The sequence below is a fragment of the Lycorma delicatula genome, chromosome 3, assembly GCF_047948215.1.
Source record: "Lycorma delicatula isolate Av1 chromosome 3, ASM4794821v1, whole genome shotgun sequence".
NCBI lineage: Eukaryota > Metazoa > Arthropoda > Insecta > Hemiptera > Fulgoridae > Lycorma > Lycorma delicatula.
The window spans coordinates 159,841,793-159,860,530 of record NC_134457.1 but is presented as its reverse complement, the minus strand read 5'-3'; the positions used below and the strand labels follow the sequence as shown (position 1 = coordinate 159,860,530).

Genomic DNA, 18,738 nt, shown 5'->3' with positions numbered 1-18,738 from the left:
TTAAAAAATACATCTTTTGGTGAAAACTGCAAGCTTCTAAATTAGATGCTTCAGATTTTATGGAGTCATTTAAATATTTTAAATGAGCTAAAATAAACCCGTTTTTTTTTATAAAGAAATTACTATTTCTCGTAAAATATGTAACCTAGGCTAGTGAGTGTGATAAGAATTACTTTTCAATAGAGTAATAAGAAAAATTCTAGAAAATTTATTTTTTGAGTTAAAAGGGCTTAAGTGATTTTAAAATTCTCATACAATTTTTGTTTTTAAGAGAGTAATGTTCAAAAATGTACAAATCACTTTAAATTGTCAGGTACACCAACTTAGAGTGTCAGGCATACCAACAGTAATTAAAATTGTCAAGTTGGCACTATTATCAGCTGTTTCCCACCAAAATAGTGATGAATTAGCATTTGTTTCTTTGAGGTTAGGTTGGTGAAAAGTTTTCTTATTAATAATGGGTAAGAAAAGTGTTAGTGTAGAAGTAAAATGGCAAGTAATCGGTCTTTGGAAAGCAAATACAACATACAGAGACATTGCTGAACAATTAAAAATATCAAAAACATGTGTACAGCAAGTTGTTAAAAAATATCATGATTAAGAAACTGTCGTTGATCTTCCACGATCTGGTCGACCACGAACAACATCATTGAGACAAGACAGAGCAATTATAAAGGTATCAAAACTTAATCGGTCTACTAGTTTGCCTGATATAGCGACAGAAGTAGCACAAAATCAGGAATTCAGGTTAGTACTGCCACTCTTTCTAGACATTTAAAAGAATCTGGAATAGAATCACATTTCGCATTAGCAAAGCCTCTTTTAAGCGCTGTCCACAAGTCAAAACGTTGTCAGTTTTGCAAGCAAACAAAGAATTGGTTGAAAGAAGCTTGGCGAAGGGTTGTCTTTTCTGATGAAAGCAGATTCCAGTTGTATTCAAACAGAAAAATTAGGGTCAGGCGAACAAAAACTGAAAAGTTTCTACCAGCCTGCATCATTCCTGCTGTGCAAGATGGAGATGCAGTCTTGGTGTGGGGTTGCATAACTTCAGAGGGTGCTGGACACTTTAGAATAATGGATGGGACAATGAACAGCATACAGTACATAAAAACAATGGAAGACTTTATGCTTCCTAGTGTCCATAACCTGTTGGGTGAGAATTTCATCTTCCAGCAAGACAACGCACCTTGTCATAAATCACGAGTTACCAAGGCATGGTTTGATGCAAATGATATGGAACTTTTGTACGGCCTGCTCGTAGTCCTGACCTAAATCCAATTGAGAATTTATGGAATTAGATGGCACTGTAACTTGCTAAAAGAAAACCTAAAAATAAGGCTGAGTTACGATTTCAAATCGCAAGTCTGTGGCAACAGGTGACGAAAGAAAAATGTCTGGAATTGCTTGAATCAATGCCTGATAGAGTAGCAGCATGCCTAAAAACATATGGAGGTCATACAAAATAGTAAACATTTAAAAAATAATGTAGCATTATCTCTGTTATTTTTATTTTTAATTTTTACTTGTATAAAATAAAGATTTTGTCATGAAATACTGATTTTTCGGTTATTTTTAACTTGTCCTTAAAGTTATGAAAGATACTGTAGAACACTTGGCTCCAATAATATAGTGTAACCATCATAAGATTTCAAGAATGAAAATTGATGTAATTTTTTTTCTAGGATTTTAGAATTAAATTGTGGAGTGAATGTTTTGAATAATTCTCATCAATATGTTCATGAAAGAAGAGTGCCACTAAAAATTCACTTGGATCAAAAAGTTAGATATGAAAAAGCCTAATGAAGAAACTTCTATTTCTTTCCAAAAAAGTTATGCACACATGCTGTTAAATTTTTACAGTCATAATAGGATGACAGAAGGGTCAGTTCTCTTTAAATGGTCATGAAAAAATGTGAAACGTAATTTCTGTGTACAACACTGTATTTAGTCAGCATATTGACTTTTGAAGCAGTGGCCATCACAGCATTTCCTTTACCTCTCAAATGTCTTAGAAATCATTATAATCTGGGAATTTCCTGACAGAACACCTTAAAGTAATAATATAATCTATGTGTTATATTTTCTTAAGAATATTTTTGACATATGCAATATATTTATTATATAATTAATATACATGTAAAACTTACACATTCTGATGATCCTCAACATTTATATTAATTAATTAAAAAATTAAATAAACGATAAAAAAAAAAATAGAATATTAATTAAGTGATAAGAAATTTTAATATTTGCTTTATGTAAAATAAATAAATAAAACCAATTAAAAAAAATCCATCATTAAATATTAATAACAACCTTCCGTACCTGAAGAATAGAAAAAAGTCCCTTCAATAATAATCAACCGAAGAAGTCCCCGAGGATTCCGCCGCCGAACTATAATGAACATGAGTGAAATAATGAAACGTTAATAACCACATGCAATCAGTTAATAAAATAATAATGAATATGTGAAGTGAAAGCCTTGAAGCCTTGAAAGCCTTGAAGTGAGAATACCTTAACAAATTAATCAGTAGAACATCATAAAAAGAAAAATGCATACATAAAATTAGCTTGACCTCATGCATAAAATACAGTAGGTAACACAAAATACACACCAAACACCAAATACTACAGAGAAAATAATACCTTGTTAGGTACAAAACAAACAAAAGTGTATGATTCAAGAAAGAGAATGCCACCTTTACCAACCAAGTGTTTTTTTTTTATAGTTATATGTCCCCTATTTTATTCAAATTGTATTTAAATGAAATTTTATGTCATTATTCCTAGAATTGCAGGAGGATGGGGCTCATAAATTTTTAGATTTTTGTTTACAAACCTTACAAAACATAAATATGCTATAGGAAGAATAGCACTTAAAATAAATAATTAGATGGGATAAGACTTAAAGATGAATTTTCTTACAGAGCTATTTGAATAATCATGTTAAGGGAAATAATCAAAACAGTATATTATAAATCACCATTACATTTAGAGCTAGTTGACTGCTTAATACTCATGACTTTTACAAGAAAAAACCTGTCAAAGAGCCTGAATGAAAAAAACATGAAATACTGTAGTAAATATGCTGGTATAGAATCAATGCAGATACTTTTAAATTGACAGAAGAGAAGAGTATCTTAACTGAACAGTATACAATACAAAAAAAGTATGAAAGATATAAAAGGATTAAACGATTATAAAAAAAACAACACCCACATATAATACATTATATAAATTAAAAAAAAAAAAAAAAAAAAAACTCTTGATAATGCCAAAAGATAAACCAATTATCTTGATAAGATTATTACTCCATAAAATTATCCATGCATAAACATGCAGAAATCAGGGCTTAAAACAATAAATAAGTAGATTATTATTTAGTGAATAAACTAAAAAGATAATCATCACACTAACATATAAAGACAACAATAATGATGATGATGATGACGATGCAATCAATGAAAATTAATAAAATAAATACGTGTATATAATTAATAGATGTGTACAGTACGTCATTAAATCAAGTAACAAGAAAGCGCCAGATTTATTACTTTATGGTACTAATTACTGATTAAACAGACTGTGATAATATCATGCTGTTGCTGTTAGTGCTGGTAGTTGTTTCAAACATCTTACCAGCAGCGGGTGATGCCTTCAAGTGGGAACCTTCTAATACTGCAACCAAAACACGACCGACTGCTCCAAACTGAGCCTGTTCTAATTTATAATCACAAATTTATTGTCAGTAATAAAATTTAAAGGATGTAATAATTTGTTTCTATAACTAGTATTAATTATTATAGATTTAAATGAAGTTTATGCTTAAAACTTTGAATGAATTTAATTTATAACTCATGTTACGGCTAAAATTATTTGAATTTAAAAAAAATAGTCCTGTAAATAAGCTTGTTAGGAGTTAATGTGTAACAAGTTGTCATAATTTTAGTGCTGTTATTTTTTTTACTGATTGCAAAAAAACAAACACAGTTATTTATGAGAGATGAAATTTGTAACACATGACAAGCACTAAGCCTGATTGAGATTTGAACCCAGGACTTTCTGATGAAAGACAGAGTTGCTATCATCCTGCCATAGAGTTTGGCAGAATGTAGCTTTCATATTTAGCATTATAATAATAATAAAATATAATTTCAGTCAGTTCTTACATAAACTATGCATCTATAATATATCTGCCAATAAAAGGATTTTGTTTTTATAAATGAACAATCAGAGGGTTATAATAAGCTTTTCAATTTGAATCGGTGACTAACACTGAAAAACATAATTTTTGTTTCCTAACATGTGATACATGATTTTAATTTGTTTTCTGATGCTGAAAACGAATATGAACTCAGAATCTTTCTATAATCCACCATTTTTGAAAAATGCTTAAATGTTAATTAAAGGATTTTTTTTCATTTTTCAACATACAGTTAGCATTTTAAGCTCCTATATTATACTTTGTTAGCTCATTTTTTATTGTTTAATTTTGTTAACATAATTTGTAAGCTATAAATAAACAATACTAGAAAAAGAATTAAATCATGTCATAGTCACATATTATAACGTCATATCTAACACTGAAGAGTGAGCCTTCATAGACAAGATTAATCATGTCTGTGCAGGTCAAAACATGTAGCTGAAAACATAGCTGTGTTATTTGTATTAAGCACTAGATTTAGGAATGAATTAATTCTGTTCAATATTGTTGGTGTCTTAAGTTTGTCAACAGTGCAGTGTCATAATGCCTCAAAATTGTGTAAATGATGTGGATGCTTTTTGTTATGTATATGGTGAGTTTACCGTAAAATCAAATAGAAAAAACATTACACCTTTAATTAAAAAAGCATATCATTAGTATTTTCAGAGTAAAACTGGTGATCAGGATAAGACGTGAGCTCCTCATATAATGTGCACTAAATGTTCTGTATAAGAGGATGGCTGAAAAGTGAACGGAAGGCTTTGCCATATGGTGTACCTATGGTTTGGTGTCAACCAAAGGATCATGTAACCGATTGTTACTTTTTATTAATAAGTATGTCAGGAATTTCTAAACAATTTAAACATACTGTAAAATATCCTCCATTGCAATCTGCAATCAGGCCTGTACCTCACAGTGAAATTATTCCAGTTCCAGAGCCACCTGTGAATGTACTTTTGAAAGCAGCAATGAAGAATCAGGCAGTACTGAAGAAGACAGCAATGATTTTGATTTTGAATAAGATCTTCCAATAAGCCCCATCTTATATCACAAGGTGAATTAAATGACTTTGTTACGGATTTAACTTTATCAAAATATCAAGCTGAATTGTTAGGATTAAGACTGCAAGGTCAATTTACTTAAAAAAATACAAAAATTTCAGGCTTTCGAAGCCAACAAAAAAAACTTTCTCAGTACTTTATTGATGAAAATAATTTGGTTTATTGCACAAATATTGATGAGCTTATGTTGCACTTAGGACAGGTTCATAAACCTAAGGACTGGCGCCTTTTCATAGATACGTCCAAGTAGAGTAAAAAAGTGGTTCTACTACAAAACGGTAACAAATATCCTTTGATACCAATCGCTTATGGTATTAATTTGAAAGAGACATATGATGTGACAAAAGACATTCTTAAAAAAATAAACTATAAAAAACATAACTGGAACATATATGGTGATTTGAAAGTTACAGCTATTTTGTTAGGCATGCACTTAGGCTATACAAGTACATGTGTTTTCTTTGTGAATGGGACAGCCGAGCTAGGGATAAACATTATGTTACCAAAGAGTGGAAGAAACAAGACAATTCCAAATGGGAAAAATATTATTCATGAGCCCTTAGCTGAACCCAAAAAAATATTTTTACCCCCTCTCCATATCAAGCTAGAACTAATGAAAAATTTTGTAAAAGCAATGAAAAAGGATAGTCCCGGATTTTTGTACATCAGGCAGAAATTTCCGATGTAAGTGAAGGAAAAATTAAAGAAAGAATATTTGTTGGTCCTCAAATAAGAGAGTTGGTCAAAGATGATGTATTTAACTCAAAATAATGTAGAAAGTGCAGCTTTGCTTCATTTAATGATGTTTGCAAAACCTTTCTCGACAAACAAAAATCCTACAATTGCCACGATATTTTTAATCAACTTCTTACTTCATACAGAGCTATGGGATGTAATATGTCTTTGAAAATACATTTCCTCTACTCACAACTGCATTTTTTCCCAGACAACCTCAGAGACGTAAGTGACAAACATGGTGAACAATTCCACCAAGACATTTTGGTGATGGAAAGCCGCTATAAAGGGAAATGGGATACTAACATGCTAGCCAATTACTGCTGCACATTAATTCGGGATGTGCCTGAGGCTATTTATAAAAGAAACGCATCAGTGAAATCATTCTAACACAGGTATGGCCATGCAAAATTAAAAATTTTACAGATTTTAACTAATTTTCCCTTATTTTTTTGAAGTGTAATTTATTTAAAACTAAGGGTGATAGAAAAATTGTATTTACAGATCTGTAATGTACGCAAAAAATAAATTCAAGAAATGGTATCACACTTAGAGAAACATAACAAATTTTTTTTTTTGTCTTTCAGTGTAACATAAAAAGTATAATTCAGAATTTTTCAATAATACAAATATTACTACATTATTACCCATAAATGACAATAAAAATAGAGAAAATGTTTATGTAAAATACTATTATTCAAATAAAATTATAGGAAACTTACTTGATGCATATAATGATAAAAAATATAAACCTGCTTACAAACCTGATAATCATATAATAAAACATTTAAAATTTTATAATAATGAAAAAATAAAAATGATTCTTCTGGTATTTATAAAATTAAATGTGACAATTGCAAAAAGATATATATTGGAAAAAACAAATATATCATTTAAAAATAGATTTAATGAACATTTTAGATCATTTAAAAATAGAAAGATGAATTTCTCAAATGTTGATGACCATTTGATAAATAATAACCATAATAAAACTAATTTAGAAGATAATATGGAAATAGTTGAAAAAGTAAATATTGAAGATGAAAATAGTAATGAAAAATTCAAAATTTTTGAAAAATTAGATATAAATGTGAATTCAGCCTTATAAATCTGCAAACAGAATTTGATGGAGAGATTCTATTTAAAATTATTTAAGTTGGTATACAAAGATAAGATGTAATAAATTAATAGTTATTGTACACTTTTTCATTCTTGAACAAATATTTGTTCTAAATTATTTTAAATGTTTTTAAGAAAATTAAAAAAATTTTATTTTAACCAACAATTTTTACAAAATATAAAAAGCTAATAGAGTAATGTGTAAATATAAACTGTTTAAAAATTTATAAAAAAATATCACTGAAGCTGGGCTTAGGGCTGAAAACGGTATGATAAAGTAAAAAAAGTAAATGTAAGAGTGTTCCTCTAATTCTGTGCTTTGCAGAGGCTAAAGAATATTATTTTGTAAATAATTCAGAACTTGGAAATTTTACAGCAAAGCTGGAATTCAAATTAATAAAAGGACTAGGGAGGTCAGATTTCAGTTAATTATGTACACAAAATTACACAATTTAGAATAATGTGACTTGTTAGTGATTTATATTACTAACAAGGTATTGTTTGGGATTGATTTGTTAATCAATTCCAAAGATTTAATAATTATTTTTAAATTCTGAAAGGTATAGAATAAAGGTTACTCTAGCTAATCAATAAAAAAATTATTAAACATTTATTTGAAATACAAAACATATTTAAGAATAATTCATTTATTACAAAATATTTGAGTTTGAGAAATAAAAAAATAAATAAATAAGAAACTTACTCGACTGCTGTCGTTGTAAATGACATTTTTCATTATGTAAAAGCTCTTTTTTCGCATCATTTATCTTTTTTATCCATAAATTACGTTCATTATGTGAACTTACAGTAAGGCTGTGGACTACTTTTGCATGTTCTAACTTCAATTCTGTTGAATCTGGACTGTCTGGTGTATTTATTATGATTGTATCACTTAATAATAAAGGCTAAAAAAAAATTATTAACAAAATATAATCACAAAGGTCATATTCAACAAAACTGTTATATTGATGTATAAATTAATTAATATAAAACAGAAATAAAATCATTTACAAATGATTTTACTTAAGGAGAATTTTATTAAAATTAATTGTAATACACAGAAATTATATGAAATACAACCTACCCTCAGACACCATTCAGCCAGTATATAACTCGACATACTCTCTTGATACTCATAATATATTATTTTTATTCTGAACTTAACAGTATTCACACAGAATGAACAATAAACAGTGGATTCTATTTTATTGAACTCCAATGTATATTTTATCCATTTCATTTTCTTTCATTTCTTATGAGAGAAATTTAATTTTAAGAAATGTAAAAAAAATAAGAAAATGATATATTACATTTTAAGGTGGATAAACATTTTAAACCAGAAATTAAAGAATTTTATTATTCAGATAGCAAAATCAAACAGGGTGGACAACAAAAGAAAGATATCAAAAGCAGGTTTGCTTTCAGGATGCATGGGCATCCTGGTGATTTTGTATGTTTAACAGAACAATCTGTCTCAACAAAGGTTTGGTGCCAAGAGTAAATTGTATGTCTACAAGGAGGCACCCTAACGTAATTTCTACAAAAATTACATTGAACTGCAGTTTCTCACTGCAAATCATGAAACCAAAATGCACAGTGAGCATCTTCTGCACCAGTAAATGTATCCATTTTTAACAACATTGGTGACCGAATTCAGCACTAATAAACTACGCAAGTCAAAACTTGATGTGTTTTGCTATGAAATGAGACCTCGCCAAATCTACAAGTTATTTAAATAAATTGTTATATGCTTTTAAAGTTGTGAAGTCATGTTTGAATCACCTGGTATATTGCTGTACGGCACCAAAACTTATGTACATTAAGTGCAATAACCATAACCATTATAGGATACTCAAAATGAGTTGCAAGTCAATCCCATAAATGAAATTCCCATCTTCAAGAATAACAAGCATCATCCATTGCTATACTTATAGGGAAAATGACAGAGCTTCTCATTGCTTCCTTCACTGACCAGAATATATAGTCGGATATCAACAAGCCAAGTCCTCAGAAAAGCAAGAGAGAATCTGCCCTACCTTTACTCTATTCACCACAGGAGCTGGCTGTTCAGTAAATAACGATATTATTCTATGAGAAAGCAATATTGATTAGCCTCATATCTCAAAAGATTGACACATATAACAGCCATATGAAAGAGAGCCCACCGGGCTGGTATAGTGGTTAACTCATCATTGCAAATGATTTTGAAGTTCAGAATTCCTAAGGTTTAAATCCTAGTAAAGGCAATTTGTTACTTTTATATTGATTTGAATACTAGATCGTGTATACTTGTGTTCTTTGATGGTTGGGTTTCAATTAACCACACATCTCAGGAATGATCAACCTGAGGCTGTACAAGACTACAATTCATTTACATTCATACATATCATACTCATTAATCCTCTGAAGTAATATCTTATAAAGGTTCTGGAGGATAAACAGAAAAAAGAGAGAGAGAGAGAGAGAGAGAGAGCCATACAAAAGAGTGTAGTTTTATTTACAAGTGTCAATATTATATATACAATCATTAGTGTATATATCAGCGGCAACCAAATGTTTTTGATTCTCAATGCTCTTGCTGAATCCAGATTTCCCGAGACGCCCTATATCAGATTCTAACAAGTACACTTTATGAAATAGCCAATATTTTTTGCAAGGGTTAGGTAAAATTAAATAAAACACATTTTAGATCACACAAAACGTAAGTGAACTGATTCAACTAATTATAATAATTAGTGGGATGGATGAGTCTATTGATCACTGCACATCTTTTCAAATCATGGCATTAAATTGGACACAAATACTCATTTCCTTCTTCACATTGATTTTTGTGTGATACTAAGCCATGAAATATTACAAGGATTTAAGATCAATTTAATAGCAGTGCTTCATCTTAATTTACTATGTCAAAGAAGAGAATCTGGTTGAGCTGTCTTTTGACAATGCATTGAAAACAAAATTTCACAGTATTGAATTAACTGAATTTTGAATGTCAGTAAAAGGTGGAATATGCACACTTTCCTGGTAAAGCTCAAAGTAATTTAATCTCATTTGTGATTTCTTGTTTCAGTGAAACTGTTTTCTGCAGTTGCAATGATAAAACAGAAGTATCACACAAAAATCAATGTGGAGCAGGAAATGAGAATGGCTGTGTACAGTTTAATTTCATTATTTAAAAAAATGTGCAGCGATCAATAGGCTCATCCATCCCACTAATTATTATAATTAGTTGAATAATGTCTTTTTTGTGATTTAAAATGTATTAATTATTTTTACCTAATTCTTGAAAAAAAATTATTGGCTATTTCACACAGTGTACTTGTTAGAATTTGAAATTGTTTTTGGGAAATCTGGATTCCACCAAGAATCAAAAAATGTTTGGTAACCACTGGCATATAATGATTACTAATGATTGTATGTATAATATGACACAAGTGAATAAATATACAATTATTACTTTTCTGTTAAATATAGCTATACCGTATACTATGTTAGAGAAAGTAAGCTAATCACGTCAAATTTTGAAAGTCAGGGTTTTTGGACATCTTGACATTTCATGACCCTGTTTAAACAAAAAACAGAATTTTATTTATTGAAAAATTACAAAAAGATGTGTGTGTATATACATACATATATATGTATGTCGGCTTATATATTTGCTTGATATCTCCATACTCGATGGACCAATTTGGATAAACTTTGCCATAAAAATTTCTAGATATAAGCTTTGATGCTATTTAATTCTGGTCATAATTGGTCATTGAAGCAGGGAGATGCAGGACAAAAATACTTTTTTCTTTTTTTGCTATTTCTGGATTCAAAATAAAATTGAACTAATTAGATGATTTCATTACATTGTATGTCTCTTTGATTATATATCTGGACAATTTTTTCAGGGGGGATAATAAGCTTAATTTTTTTGTGTTTTTTCATCATTTTCATTTTCCATATCTTAAGACTGGATATACTGATTTTTAAGAAATTTAATACGATGACTTCTGAATATGGGTTAGTGATACAAATTAATTTTGGTTAGAAAAGGTCAGGCACCAAGGATCCCATATCTCAAAATTTTATTGAAAGACTACAATAATATTTTCAATAACTCTTAAAAGAGGTTTATACATTGTCCAGTATACAATACTCCTGTTAATATTTGTAGCAAATATGCCATATTATTCATATTGTTATACACTGGCTGAAGAAGTTACAGCTAAGAGCTTTTTGGTGGCCTTTTTTTAATGCACATTGCTTATATGCATATTTCAGAATTTATGAAGCCTCTAATTTTTCAATAGACAATTAATGTTTAACTAATATGTTACTTTAACATAATATTCTGTCAGTGAATATAAATAAATTACCTGTTTATACATTTTAAATACGGCATTTGAATTTCTTTCAAATGAAAATTGGTTATCAACCAATGGCCGATGTGGTTGAGCAAGTAAAAGGAAATCATTAAGTAGGAATCCAACTAGCTGCTTTCCACTCTTAGTCTAAAAAAACAAAACAAAAGAAAAACACAAAATAAGAACATTTATTTCAAACATATTATTCGAATGCTAGACTGTGGATACAGTCTAGCATTCGAATCCATATAAAAGAAACTGCCTTTACAAGGACTCAAACCTAAGAATTCTTGATGGTGGGTTAGTACTTATCAATCTGTATTTTTAAATATACACCTACTTCATTAATTAAATGGTAACTATTATTAACACCCGCCTCAAAGTCTTACTTACTGTATTCATCAACATGGTGAGGGAGTGAACTCTGGAGGTCACACAGCTCACAGGCCAATTATAAGGGCACAGGGAAGGACCTGGCAACCCACCCTGTTATTCTTGCCAAGAAAATTCTATTGAAGGTACTAAGGTACTACAACAATTTCAAATATGGTATGGAGTGGTAGGACCTCCAGGCTATGAAGTACTGAACATGCAACTGGGGAAGAGCAGCAGTTTTCCACCAGTACCCATTTGGGCATTTATTATGTAGGTAGGAGAAACCCTCCTGGGCACCCAGCTGCTGATGTAGCCCATGGAGAATGTGGAGCCCTGAGCGAAAAGAAAATCAAAAGGATTGCAACATGGAATGTATGTGGAATGTCACAAGGAAAATTAAACATTTGAAATAAGAAACTGAGCTGACTTAATGTCAATCTACTTGGTGTAGTGAACTACAATGGGCAGACAATGACCATTTTACCTCTGAAGACTTCTTCTATTCTGATCATGACAGCATAAAAAAAAAAATGGTTCGCCTTTGTTGTGGATAAGCTTACAGCTCATACTATGAAAAGTTAAACAGTGGTTAACGACCAGATTATGACCATTCGAATCCAGAGGAAGCCAATGAACAAAACTACTGCACAAGTGTATGCACCATCCACAGCTGCTGATGGAAATGAAATTGACGGTTTTTATGTGAAAGTACATGAAACACTGGAACAGGTGCCTAAAAAGGACATGATTATTGGGGATTTTAATGCCAAAGTTAGAACCCAACAGGAACAGGGCATCTGTGACAGGTTTGGCTTAAGCGAGTGAAATGAAGTTGACGAAAGACTAGTCCAAACCTCCCAAGAACACAAATTGACCATCACTAACACTCTCTATGAGCAGCCAAAACAACGTTTATACACCTGGACATCCCCAATGGCATATACCGTAATCAGATCGATTTCATCTTATGAGGTCAGCGATGGCGGAGCTCCAGTAAAAACGTTCCCTGGAGCAGATTGTGGCTCTGATAATGAGCTATTGATGGCCAAATTGAAAGTCAGGTTATGTAATAGCTCCTTCAAAGATGTTTGATAATGCTCCTCTAAAGAGGTTTGATGTCACCAAAGTCCCGCCAACGCATGCCATAGAGGTGAAGAACAAGTCCAAGCTGCTTAATACTGATAAGCTATCTGAGGAGTTACGGTAAAAATTCCAGTCTAATCTCACAGAAGCCGCGGTACAACATACACCATACAATAAGTGAGAAAAAAGATTCAAATGGTTGAAACCTGACACCATTAATATTGCTGAGAAATGAAGAGCAGCAAAAGCTGTCGGCAATAAAGGTAAATTCAGGGGACTAAATGCTGATTTTTAATGCGCTGTTAGACAAGACAAGGAAGTGTACTGGGAGCAATGTTGCAAGCGGCTGGAAGAGGAGTTTATTAGAAGTCACACCAGAGGTTTCTTTGCTCAAGTAAGACAAGTCAAAAACTTTTTCACTGCTTGCAAAGTGATCATCAAGAATAAGAATGGGAAAGGCTTGACTGAGCAAGCCAATATCAAAGACGACCACTGGTAACAGTATGTAAAGGAATTATATGCAAACACTAATACGTCTAAGTCACCAGCTATAAATTCCCCATATGAATTGGAATCATCAATATTAGAAGAAGAAGAAGTGATTTGGGCTCTGAAACAGCTCCCAAATAACAAGGCTCCTGGCATAGATACTATTCCACTAGAACTGCTCAGATCTACTCCACCAGCAGCAATCAAAGCATTATGTCAAAAAATCTGGGAAACTGGAACATGTCCAACTGATTGGAAAAGGTCTGTTTTCATGCCATTACTAAAGAAAGGTGACGCTTGTATCTTCTCAAACTATGGGACTGTACCCTTGATCTCCCATGCAAATAAGGTCTTATTGAAGGTCATCCAGAACCGTCTCAAATCAACATATTGATGCTCAGCTACTGGATGTCCATGGTGGTTTTCGACATGGTCGTGGCACTCGTGACCACATTGTGAATTTGCTTTGGATTCTGAAGAAGATCCACAAATATCAAAAGGCTATCTATCTTTGCTTTGTCGACTATTCCAAAGTAGTTGATCACAAGAAGCTGTGGGTCACCTTACATGAACTGGGAGTGCCATCATACTTAACTCACCTCATCATATCATTATATAGGTCACAATTTGAAGAGTATATGGAGACACTGATTGGTTCAAAGTTGGCCAAGGAGTCAGACAGGGCTGCATCTGATCACACTTTCTCTTCATCATTTATGGAGAGATAATTATGCGAAAGTTAAACTTGGAAGAATCTAAGATTGGAGTCAAAATTGGAGGTCACAACATCAATAATCTCTGTTACGCAGATGACACAATGCTTCTAGTTGAATCACAGCATGATCTAGACATTGATAAAAAGATTGAAGGAAGAAAGTGAAAAAATGGCCTTACACCTCAATGTCAAAAAGACCAATATCATGACAACTACTGGCAAAAACATCAAAGTTAATAATGAAGACATCGAGTGCATTAATGATTTCATTCTTTCTTGGATCCATGATCAATCAAAATGGTGGGTGCAGCCCAAAAATCAGATGGCGAATAACATAGGGCCAAAAGGCAATGTTACATGGACTGAATCTGGAAAAATAAAGATACTAGTCTTGGCACTAAGTGTCGGCTAGTCCACGTCATCATCTTTCCCATAAAAATCTAAAGATGTGAAAGCTGGCCCTGAAGAGAGAAGATAGAAGAACTGATGCTTTTGAACTATGGTGCTGGAGAAGAATGATGCAAATTCCATGGACAGCCAAAATTACCAACAAAGCAGTTTTAGAGCAGGTCAAACCAACCATGTCCCTTGAAGGCAAAATACTTCGGCTCAAGCTCTTGTACTTCAGACATGTCATGTGGTCGAATTTATTAGAAAAATCAATGATGCTAGGTGCAGTCAGCATCAAAAGGAGACCTAGCTGCCAAAGGACCTATTGGCTTGATAACATCAAAGGTGACACAGACATGGCCATGAAACAGCTGAAAGAAGCAGTCGATTACAGAAATGAATGTAGAAAACTTGTCATTAGAACATTGAGGGTCGGACACGACTGAACGGATGACAACAACAACAACAACAATTATTAGCACTGTGGAGGAAGTAACAGCTATCATTGCTGATTTTTTCCTTGTGTTTTTATAAACAGATACTACCATATCTTTGCTACATACATTTACTACTATCATCAGAACAAATTAGATTTTTTTTAGTGAATTTTGTTTATGGATTACTCTTTACAGCTTGAAACAGTATTATTCATATTGAAAGCAATATTAATGGTATTTATTTCAGTTTAACTTATATTTAGCTAATAGAGCAAATTTTCACTCATTGTTTTGTTGTCTAATTTAAAAACAATCCTGGATTTCCTTTCTGTTAATTTTCATCCATTTTTAATTATTTTTACACAGATTACAGCACTGTACTGTCAGTTTTTATTATGCTATTATCATTTTGAGTACACATTTTTTAAACCTTTAAACTGTCTTGCATAGTTATTGCTAATTAAAGTAATAAATCTCTCTTCTATCATCCAATTCAGAAGTGTAATCTAATATTGATTATAGACAAGGCTGTGGATAACGTTGCTTTATTATGGTTTTGAATTAGTTACCTACAGGAGAGATATTCATTAGCTTACTTTTGAAACAAGTGACCAAAATTATGAAAATACAAAAAGCTTACAAAATTAATGGTATCCAGTTAAAGTGGACAAAGGAATATTTTTAATAACAATGAAAACTTCTTTCATTATTTAACTTATATAATAATGTAAATGATACAGAAAGATAACAGAAAAAATTCATAATGACATATTTTTGTATATTCTTTAAAATTAATGCATACTTTTAATCAATTTACTTTCTATTTTAACTAATATTTTTTTTTCTGATTGTTATATATTTTTTAATAACTTAGACATAAATAATCCTTTTTTTTTTCAAAGAATATTAAATGAAAATAGTGTGTAAAATCTTTCAGACCTGTGGGTTAGCTTTGTCCTATGCTATGGTAAACCTGATGAGTTAATATATATATATTTGCTAGGTAAATCCTGACCACCGGGTTGGTCTATTGGTGAACGCGTCTTCCCAAATCAGCTGATTTGGAAGTCGAGAGTTCCAGCGTTCAAGTCCTAGTAAAGCCAGTTATTTTTACACAGATTTGAATACTAGATCGTGGATACCAGTATTCTTTGGTGGTTGGGTTTCAATTAACCACACATCTCAAGAATGGTCGAACTGAGAATGTACAAGACTACACTTCATTTACACTCATACATGTCATCCTCATTCATCCTCTGAAGAATTATCTAAACGGTAATTACCGAAGGCTAAACAGGAAAGAGAAAGAAAGTAGTAAACGTTTATATGGATTTGAATACTAGATCGTGGATACCAGTGTTCTTGGGCGGATTGGTTTTAATTAACCACATATCTCACAAATGGTTGACTGACTTCTAACAAATTATATTTAGTAAACAAAGCATTCAAACTGATTCACCTGTTAAGAGTTACAGGAGAATCGACATATGGAGAAAAAGCAAACTGTACCTATTCGTCACCCATAAAGGTAAAAAGACAATAATTATTATAATAGTTTAAAATATATTATTTATATAAAATGTAAATTCTCTGTGACTGTAATTGTACATAATTGTTAATAAATTTTTTTAAACTTAAAAATTGAAAAAATATTTGAATAGAGAAATATTTTAAAAGGTTACCTTAAAATTGAAGGTAACATATCCAAGAGTATAAGCTTATTACTCAAGTATTGTATGCTAAACAAAGTAAAGTACATTTTTAATAAGGAAAGTAATTAAAATCTAAAAATTCAACCACAAAATCCCTAAAAAGAAACTTTCCATTTCTTATTAACCAAATTAATAAAACAAAAAATAGATTTAATTAGTAAATCATGAATATTTATATAAAGGAAAGAAGAAAATATTAACTTACTTTTGTAAGGACGCCATAGTGTATGAACTTCCTTGGAACAACAGCGTTGGTCAATGAATTGAATATAAGAGGCTCATCAAGACCATCACATTGTATATGAGTTTGCAACCATTCTAATCTCTCAGAATTTTCTTTTTCTGCAATACCTTCATTCACCTGACAGGAGGCAAAACAGAATAAATAAAACACCATATAAGTAGTTTAATATATCAAACCATCAATGTATTTTAATATTACAGCAGTAGTCATTTATTATGAGGAGATGTAAATTAAGATTTTTTTTGTTGAATACATAATTTTAATATTTTACAAGTTCTTTGATTTCTGTTATGATTTTGTGTCAGTTTGTTAATGTTAGTATCTGTATTAAGTCTGTGTACTCCATATCATCAGTACATGAGCACATCAACATTTATTTCATTTCATCTCTTTCCTTATATGAAACATTAGCTTCAATAAGACAACTAGCTTTAAGTGAATTAATTAGTTACTGAACATAAACTTTCATTATACTGACTACATCATGACTTTAAATTTCACATTGACAAACTATAATTCAGTTGAATTTATTCATATGCAACTAATGTAAATAGTAATATATTAACAGCTATGTTGACTGATAGATACAAATGCAAATTTAAATGGTTAAAACTACTTTAAGGCATCATTCTACCAAAGAGTGGCGTTTTAAATCCAACCAAACAACTTTTAACCAAAAATATAAATATGTGATTATTTGGCCAAAAATAACACCAACTGATTGATGCTGCAACCTCCATATTCTTCAGACATGGGACACAGCACCCTTAAAATTGTTTCTACTGAGTAATAAGGTAACATTAAAAAGACTACTACTTGCAATGATAGGTGAAATAAACTTTAAAGTAAACTTTAGGCTATACTAAATAATAGTTTCCACAGATGTTTTGAGTACTGAGAGAAACACCAGGGTAAGTGTGCTGCATCTTAAGAGACTACTTTGAAGAATATAAAATCAATATAGAAAATAAATTCTTTTTCATAAAAATAAATACATACATATAAATAACATACAAGTGTGTTATAAATAACACACACATACAAAAAAAAAAAAGAGAGAGAGAGAGAGGACTACATGCTGATTCTGCTGAAATGATTTTTCATTGTACTGTACACAGTTGCAAAGCAAGTATCAAATTAGATTGCCTTTAAAAATAAGATTAAGGTTTAAAGGCAACATTCATATCAACTTTCAACTATAAAGCCAACTGTTTTCTCCTCAGCATTGTCTGTGTCCAATGATTCTCAATTGCATTTTGAATTTATATATACTTCAAACAACGATTCTCTATTCGCTCCTATTTCAATATCAATTCAGAGTTATTGGGGCAGATGATGTATTATCCATAAGGTGCATAAATTACCATTTGCAACAGTTCTTGGTTCAGTCTGGATTATATTATTCTAATAATTTAGATGATTATTACTGGAAGTAAGAAGCTGTCTGAGAAGGAAATAAATAAATAAACCTTGAAGCTCTAGAAGGAGATAATACACATCTGAAAGAAAAAAATGGCGAGACTGCATTATCACAGAGGGCAGAGATTGAGTTCATGAATAAAGACTTGAATGGTAAAGAAATATAAATATGTCTAGTTTCAGGTATCACTCTGAACATAAGACCCCTTTGGTTTGATACCATAGCATTTATTTGATTGGTTGATCTTTCCCCCTTTGATCTTTTATTTGACACCTTTGATTTTTTCCTTTTGATTTGATACAATAGCATTTATTTGATTGGTTTGTTTCTTACAAGGGTTGTACTCACTGTTTAGTTCTTTATACTTATTACTTAATTCTATTTACACTGTATACTACTTGT

The 18,738-nt window shown here is 31.1% G+C and overlaps 1 protein-coding gene across 3 annotated transcripts in view; it reads right to left on the bottom strand.

Annotated features, from left to right (window-relative positions):
* The window catches only part of Dap160 (dynamin associated protein 160), a 238,769-nt gene that overhangs the window by 16,022 nt on the left and 204,009 nt on the right, over window positions 1-18,738 (bottom strand). For all 3 annotated transcript variants that reach the window (XM_075360884.1, XM_075360885.1, XM_075360886.1), the window contains 4 exons: window positions 16,878-17,033; window positions 11,484-11,618; window positions 7,823-8,024; window positions 3,640-3,720 (listed from right to left, as the gene is read on the bottom strand). In XM_075360884.1, coding sequence (XP_075216999.1) covers window positions 3,640-3,720; window positions 7,823-8,024; window positions 11,484-11,618; window positions 16,878-17,033 — 574 coding nt within the window. The remainder of the gene's footprint in view (window positions 1-3,639; window positions 3,721-7,822; window positions 8,025-11,483; window positions 11,619-16,877; window positions 17,034-18,738) is intronic.